Source organism: Carcharodon carcharias, chromosome 1 (genome assembly GCF_017639515.1).
Source record: "Carcharodon carcharias isolate sCarCar2 chromosome 1, sCarCar2.pri, whole genome shotgun sequence".
NCBI classification, from domain to species: domain Eukaryota; kingdom Metazoa; phylum Chordata; class Chondrichthyes; order Lamniformes; family Lamnidae; genus Carcharodon; species Carcharodon carcharias.
In genome coordinates this window covers 162,313,873-162,322,214 of record NC_054467.1, presented here as the reverse complement: position 1 = coordinate 162,322,214, position 8,342 = coordinate 162,313,873, and the positions used below count along the sequence as shown (strand labels likewise).

General features: G+C 39.8%; 1 protein-coding gene across 1 annotated transcript in view; it reads right to left on the bottom strand.

The window, feature by feature from the left end:
• Positions 1 to 3,262: 3,262 nt before the first annotated feature.
• slc7a2 (solute carrier family 7 member 2) overlaps positions 3,263 to 8,342 on the bottom strand; it is a 198,697-nt gene continuing 193,617 nt past the window's right edge. The window contains exon 12 of the mRNA XM_041191056.1: positions 3,263 to 3,466. Within this exon, the coding sequence (XP_041046990.1) occupies positions 3,294 to 3,466 (173 nt within the window). The 3' untranslated portion in view covers positions 3,263 to 3,293. The remainder of the gene's footprint in view (positions 3,467 to 8,342) is intronic.

Genomic DNA, 8,342 nt, shown 5'->3' with positions numbered 1-8,342 from the left:
TTGTTGTCCTCATATTTAAAATAAACTATAGGTAACATTTTTGATTAAAAGTCAACTGCTACTTCCTAGGTTGGTGGAATTTGCCCACAGCACACCTCAAGATTGTGTCCCTTCAGGTATAGCTCTAATGAAACTTACAGTCATCTAAAATATGTTAAGGAATTCTACACCTCTAAAAAGAACAAAATTGCAATTGGGAAATAGCAGAAAGTATTAGCAGGTTCCATCGATTCAGCGAATAAAAATACTGACAAGATTCATCATGAAAGTAACTTTTGCTTTAGGTGTGGGAAGTAAAGAGGCGGCTTTGGATCAGCAGCCATCCCCCATCACGATGCATCCAAGCCACAATTCATACAGGGTTTATAATAGGTAATTGATCTGCAGGCACCGCTATCTCCTGCATCAAAAATGATGTTTTACTAAACACTTGATGTAAAAACTTAGCTATCAATTTCCTTGTACCACTGCAGAAAGAGAATTCCTCTATCGCTGATTATTTACGCTACATGACTTAAAATATTCAAAGATTTAAAGGCAAAATGGTCAACAGAAAGGAATGACTGTTACTGGGGGTGTGGGAGTTGGATTCCATATTGATCAGATTTTCCTGTCCCTACAATATTATCCCTCACCGCTATTTACCCCAAAATTGTCAAAACAACTTCAGCTGAGGCAACTAAGGCTGAATGACAGATTGCCTGGAACTCAATTTCTTGCTCAGTACAGTCATTTTAGCCTCAATGGGGGGGGGGGGGGGGGAAAGCTTGTAGAAACGATAATCCAAGACAAAATTAACAGGCACATGGACAAGTGTGTATTAATTAGGGAAAGACAGCACAGATTTGTTAAAGGCAGATCATGTTTAACTAACTTGTGTATTTTTTTGATGATGTAACAGAAAGGGCTGATGAGGATAATGCTGTTGATGTGGTGTATATGGACTTCCAAAAGGCATTGAGGCTTGCCAGAAAGTTGAAGCCTGTGGAATAAAAGGTACAGTAGCAGTATGGATACAAAGTTGTCTAAATGTTAGGAAACAGAAAAGTGAGAACTGGTTGTGCTGTAAGCTGCAGGGCAATGGGCTGGGTGCGGGAAGGTGGTATTAGAAAGGGCACCTGGGTGTCCTCGGGCTGGCATGGACAAGATGGGCCGAATGGCCTCCTTCTGTGCTGTAACTTTTCTATGGTTCTTTTGCAGACTGCAGAAAGGTTTGCAATGGGGCTCCCCAGGGGTCAGTACTAGTATCACTGCTTTTTGTGATATTTATTAATGACCTAGATTTATGTGTACAGGGCATAATTTCAAAATTTTCAGAAGACACAAAACTCATAAATATTGTTAACTGTGAAGGGAATACTGATAAATTTCAAGATGACATGGTGGAATGTGTGGTCACATAATGAAATTTAATGCAGAGAAGTGGGGAGTGATACATTTTTGTAGGAAGAATGAGGCGAGGCAATATAAAATAAAGGGTAACATCCTAAATGGCATGCAAGAGCAGAGAGACCTGGGGGCATATCCACATAAATCATTGAAGGTAGCAGGGCAGGTTGAGAAATTGGTCAAAAAGGCACATGGAATACTGTGTTTTATGAACAGAGGCATAGAGTATAAAAGCAAGGAACTTATGATGAACCTTTATAAAACACTGGTTTTTGCCTCAAGTGGAGCAGTGTGTCTAATTTTGGACACCACTTTAGGAAGGATGTGAAGACTTTAGAGAGGGTGCAAAAAGGATTTATGAGAATGGATCCAGGGAGGAGGGACTGCAGTTATGAAAGATTGGAGAAGCTGGGGTTGTTCTCTCTAGAGAACAGAAGATTTGATAGAAGTGTTCAAAATCATGAATGGTCTATACAGAATATTTAAATGAAAACTATTCCATTAGGTTGAAAACCAGAGGACAACAATTTAAGATGATTTGCAAAAGAACACAATGGTGATATGAGGAAAACTTTTTATGCAGTGAGTGGTTAGGACTTGGATTGCACTGCCTGAGAGTGTAGTGGTGGCAGATTCAATTGTGGCTTTCAAAAGGGAATCTAATAAGCACCTAGAGAGAAAATTTGCAGTACAGGGAAAGAGCAGGGGAGTGCGACTAGCTGAGTTACTCTTGTAAAGAACAGACATGCACATGACGGGTTGAATGGCCTCCTTCTGTGCTACAATCATTTTATGATTCATGTTGAGAATCATAAACTAACTCATCACTACATGAGCCAAGCGGTTAGTGTTTCATAGTTTTTTTCTCAAATGTTTCTTTATATAAAGCTGACTTATAATCAGGAGTTTAAAAAAAATACAGCACCACCAAGATAGATAGGAACATCCCTTATAAGGATTTGTCAATATTAAACTTTTTGCTAATTCACAGTAAATGCTTTCTATTAGGTTATGAACTTTAGAAGCATGAATGATTATATTTTCAGATAAACCTGAAGCACTCAAGTGTGATCTGAACCCTTTTGTCCCAAAAGGATGGACTACTAAGATTAGTAGCTACTAAAATTAGTAGCTACAAACTAAACTTTGCAGGTAAATGTGTTAAAAGAGGTTTAAAAGCTTTAGAATAGTTTAGGGTGATATCTTCCTGAGTTTGGTGAAAGAAAATGCAAATTTCTCCTCTCCTTTTAATTCTAAACCCAACCACCTTGGAGGTCTCTCTTTTCAATTTAGTTTTATTTTGAAAGGTGAATATAAACAAAAACACTCAGCAATGCCACAAGTGATTTAATCCTGCGGAGCAGGCTCGAGAGGCCATATGGCCTACTCTTACTCCTGTTTCCTAAGTTCTCGTATCTCATGTTCTGAATTAATGCAATAGCACTCACCGAATATTTTAAAATTAAATAATTTGGAATTATAGAAAATCTTAAGGACGGTAAATAAACTCTGTATTACACTGCCAAATGGTTACAAAACTCACTTTCTTTTGCTGCTTTTCAGAAAAACAATTTGCCTCCCAGTAGACAGTCTTTTCTCATGCCGGAGATCCTATTGTTTTGGGAAAATATTATTTAGCTTTTCACTCAACATTATTTTGAATAGACTAAATCAACCTTGGTGCCACTGCAGATGACAGAGGTACTCGGCAGCTAATCAGTAAACATTCAGTTCCCCCATAAGCAATTTAAGGTGATCTGCTGCAAAACACTCATTTGTTAGTACAATTCGTCTATTAAGAGTTTTAACTAAATTCTGAGACCAAAGTCGATACAGCTTCACTGCTCCTGATAACACAAACATGTCTGATGTGGCAAACTGGCATGTTATATTGCTCTTTAAAGCTAACATTCGCTGGTCTTTTCATGAAGAATAAACTGGTCAAGCTCAGTTGCCATTTCATTGTTGTCCATTCCTTCTAAATTCTTTATGTTTTCAGTTTCACTGTGCACCGATTCGTCATCATGGTGACTTTCAACACTATGTCTGATGCCATAACCAAAGTAGATCGCAAATCCTTTAAACAGAGAAAAAAATTAAATGGAGCAGGGAATGTGAAAATGCGGTTATTTTTTAACAATGTTACTTACGTTATAGTATATAAGGAAATTTGACTAAAATTTCAAGAAGATTGAAATACTTTCATAAGTTTTCTTAATGAAAGTCGAGGAAGTCAGGAAAACTGGTAAATATTCTGCATTCACTACTGCTACAAAATGCTGAATTTTTAATAGGGAAAAGAATATTTGAAAATAGTTTCAGGTAAGGTTGTGTTTCAGTAAATCCACCTATTTTATTCTTTTGTCATGTTTAGTGGACATTCTTCAAATATGATTGTTAGCTATAACAAAGGTTCATGTGAATAAACTCAATACTGGGAACCTAAGAAAGAAAACAAAGGAGTCTCTGCAAGACTGGAATTTTTTTTTTTTGGTTACCTAGCATCATTATTGAACCCTTCCGGTCTGTTAAAGCCTTAGGACCTCACCTCAGCTAATGTACATCATTTTATGACTGAATTTATTTTAATAAATCATGCAGTTTCCAGCTGTGACCAGCAGATGGCATCAATTACATGCAATTTACACCAGCCAATTGAAACATTTAGGTGGAATTTTACGGCCCTGTCACAGTAAAATGTGGTGAGCCATTCAAAGGTTCATTGACTTTGGTGATAATGGCCATAAAATTCCTCCCTTACTCTAGTTCCTAGATTTTTTCTTCAGCAAGCTAGTCAACCTCCTCTATCATTGCACTTGTTAAGTCAGATTAAGGCCACTTTTACATAAGAACATAAAAAAAAGGAACAGGCTCCTCAAACCTGCTCCGCCATTTAATAAGATCATGGCTGATCTTCTTGTGCTTCGATTTCCACATTCCCACCTACTCCCGATAACCTTTGATTCTCTTGACTAACAAGGAATTATCTACCTCTACCTTAAAAATATTCAATGACCACCCTCCACCGCCTTCTGAGGCAGTGTTCCAAATTTGGATAACCTTCTGAGAGAAAAAAATTCTCCACATCTCTGTCCTAAAAGGGCAACCCCTAATTTTACAGAGTCCCCTAGTTCTGGATTCACCCACAAGAGGAAACATCCTTTCAACGCCCATCTTGTCAAGGCCATTCAGGATCTTGTATCCTTCAGTCAAATCACCCCTCACTCTTCTAAACGCCATTGGAAACAAGCCCAGTCTATGACTTTGTTTCTTTGTATTTCCTCTCTCTGCTGCATTTCTCCCCATAACTTCTCTGTCAGACCTCTTCTTCCCCTGACTTTTTATTTTTCTTTCTTTTCTTTTCAGTGGGAGACTGTGTGTGGTGCCAGTGAACGGAGCTGTCAATGGCAGCAGGCTGCATTTGGGTTTAGGAGAGAAAATCTGGCCATCAGTGGCTCCTATTGCAACTCTCAGGCCCTATCACCTTCCCACTATTTTAATCAACCCCTACCTTTTACCCTTTGAACTACCCACTAAACCCTTGAAACTTCTTTTCCTTAATCCTCCATCTACTCCCTCCAGAGGACCCATAACCCAAAATCAAATTTCTTCCTGCTTTCCCTCTCACCCCCATTGTTCCTTGGTTTTCCGTTTGCTTCCAAGGTTTGATTGATTTTTAAAGAAATCAAGTTGGAATGAGGAGTATTAACTCTATATCTGTTGAGTATTAGTTGTGTTCCGGTGGTGGGTATTAATTGCAGACTTTGTGCTCATACATTTGGGAGCAGATTGAAAGAGGAGTTGAGTTGCTGGCTGAAGATGCACAATATGCAATGTGTGTCTAAATAAAAGCTGGTAAAATGTATAAAGTCTAGGTTCCAGTGTTCTAATTTTCACTGCCTGTCTCCTGAATTCTAACATGGTGGTTGCCTAAAGGTGAAGATTGGAAGCTATGGTTTTTTTCAGGCATAAAACTAGAATTCTGATATGAACAAATTAGGAGCAGAAGTAGTCCACTTGGCCCCTCGAACCCTCGAGTCTGCTCTGCCATTCAATAAGATCATGACTGATCTGATTGTAACCTCAACTTAACATTCCCTTCCACTTCCAATAAACTTACATTCCCTTGCTTATCAACAATCTATTTACTTCTGCCTTCAAAATATTCAAGGACTTTGCTTCCACTGCCTTTTGAGGAAGAGATTCCAAAGACTTACGAACCTCAGAGAAAAAAATTCTCCTCATCTCTGTCTTAAGTGGGCAACCCCTTACTTTTAAACAGTGACCCCTAGTTCTAGATTCTCCTACAAATGGAAACGTCCTTTCTGCATTCACCCTGTCAAGACCCCTCAGAATCTTATGTGTTTCAATTAAGTCACCTCCTACTCTTCTGAACTCTAGCGGATAGAACTTTGCTCATAGGACAACCTCCCTATTTCCGATTAGTCTAGGAAACCTTCTCTGAACTGCTTCCAATGCATTTACATCCTTCCTTAAAAAAGGAGACCAATACTATACACAGTACTCCAGATGTGCTCTCACCAATGCCTTGTTTAACTGAAGCATAACCTCTCTAACTCTTGTGTTCAATTCCCCTCACAATACACAATAACATCCTATTAGAAACATAGAAAATAGGAGCAGCAGTAGGCAATTCGGCCCTTCGAGCCTGCTCCACCATTCATTATAATCATGGCTGCTCATCCAACTCAATAGCCTGCTCCCACTTTCTCCCCATATCCTTCGTTCCCTTTTCAAGAATTCCTTCTTGAAAACTTACAACGTTTTGGCCTCAACTACTTTCTGTGATAGCGAATTCCACAGGCTCATCACTCTCTGGGTGAAGAAATTTCTCCTCATCTCAGTCCTGGTCTACCCCGTATCCTCAGACTGTGACCCCTGGTTTTGGACTCCCCCACCATCGGGAACATCCTTCCTGCATCTCCCTGTCTAGTCCTTTTAGAATTTTATAGGTTTCTATGAGATCCCCCCTCATTCTTCTGAACCCCAACAAATATAATCCTAACCGACTCAATATCTCCTCATATGTCAGTCCGGCCATCCCAGGAACCAGTCGGGTAAACCTTTGCTGCACTCCCTCTATAGCAAGAACATCCTTCCTCAGATAAGGAGACCAAAACTGCACACAATATTCCAGGTGTGGTCTCACCAAGGCCCTGTATAACTGCAGCAAGACATCCCTGCTCCTGTACTCGAATCCTCTGGCTACGAAGGCCAACATACCATTTGTCTTCTTTACCGCCTGCTGCACCTACATGCTTCAGCGACTGGTGTACGAGGACACCCAGGTCTCATTGCACATTCCCCTCTCTCAATTTATAGCCATTCAGATAATAATCTGCCTTCCTGATTTTGCTACCAAAGTGGATAACCTCACATTTATCCACATTATACTGCAAATGCCGTGCATTTACCCACTCATTCAGCTTGTCCAAATCACACTAAAGCATCTCTGCATCCTCCACATAGTTCACCCTCCCACTCAGCTTTGTGTCATCTGCAAATTTGGAGATATTACATTTAGTTCCCTCATCTAAATCATTAATATATATTGTGAATAGCTGGGGTCCCAGCAAAGATCCCTGTGGTACCCCACTAGTCACTGCCTACCATTCGGAAAAAGACCCATTTATTCCTACTCTTTGTTTCCTGTCTGCCAACCAGTTTTCTATCCATCTCAATACAGTACCCCCGATCCCATGCGCTAATTTTACATGCTAATCACTTAATGTTGGACTTTATCAAAAGCCTTCTGAAAGTCCAAATAAACCACATCCACTGGCTCCCCCTCATCAACTCTACTCGGACATCCTCGAAAAATTCCAGTAGATTTGTCAAACATGATTTCCCTTTCGTAAATCCATGCTGACTCTGTCTGATTCTACCACTGTTTTTCAAGTGCTCAGCTATTAAATCTTTTAAAATGGACTCTAGAATTTTCCCCACTACCAATGTCAGGCTGACTGGTCTATAATTCCCTGTTTCCTCTCTGCCTCCCTTTTTAAAGCGTGGGGTTACATTGGCTACCCTCCAATCTGTAGGAACTGTTCCAGAATCTATAGAATCTCGTAAGATGATTGCCAATGCATCCACTATTTCTAGGGCCACTTCCTTAAGTACTCTGGGATGTAGATTATCAGGCCCTGGGGATTTATCAGCCTTCAATCCCATCAATTTCCCCAACACCATTTCTGTACTAATCCTGATTTCTTTCAGTTCCTCCCTCTCACTAAACCCTGTGTTCCTCAACATTTCTGATATGTTATTTGTGTCCTCCTTTGTGAAGACAGAACCAAAGTATGTATTTAGTTGGTCAGCCATTTCTTTGTTCCCCGTTATAAATTCCCCTGTTTCTGACTGTAAGGGACCTACATTTGTCTTCACCAATCTTTTTCTCTTCACATACCTATAGAAACTTTTACAGTCAGTTTTTATGTTCCCCACAAGCTTACTCTCCTACTCTATTTTCCCCTTAATCAATCCCTAGGTCCTCCTTTGCTGAATTCTAAACTGCTCCCAATCCTCAGGTCTGTTGTTTTTTCTGGCCAATTTGTATCCCTCTTCCTTGGATCTAATACTATCTCTAATTTCCCTTGTAAGCCACTTTTCCTGTTTTACTTTTGTGCCAAACAGGAATAAACAATTGTTGAAGTTCACCCATGCGCTCTTTGGATGTTTGTCATTGCCTATCCACCATCATCCCTTTAAGTAACGTTTCCCAATCCATCATAGCTAACTCGCGGCTCATACCATCGTATTTTCCTTTATTAAGATTCAGGACCCTAGTCTCTTAATCAACTAAGTCACTTTCCACCTTGATGAAGAATTCTATCATATTATGGTTGCTCATCCCCAAGAGGCCTCACACAACTAGATTGCCAATTATTCCTTTCTCATTACACAATACCCAGTCTAGGATAGCCTGTTCTCTC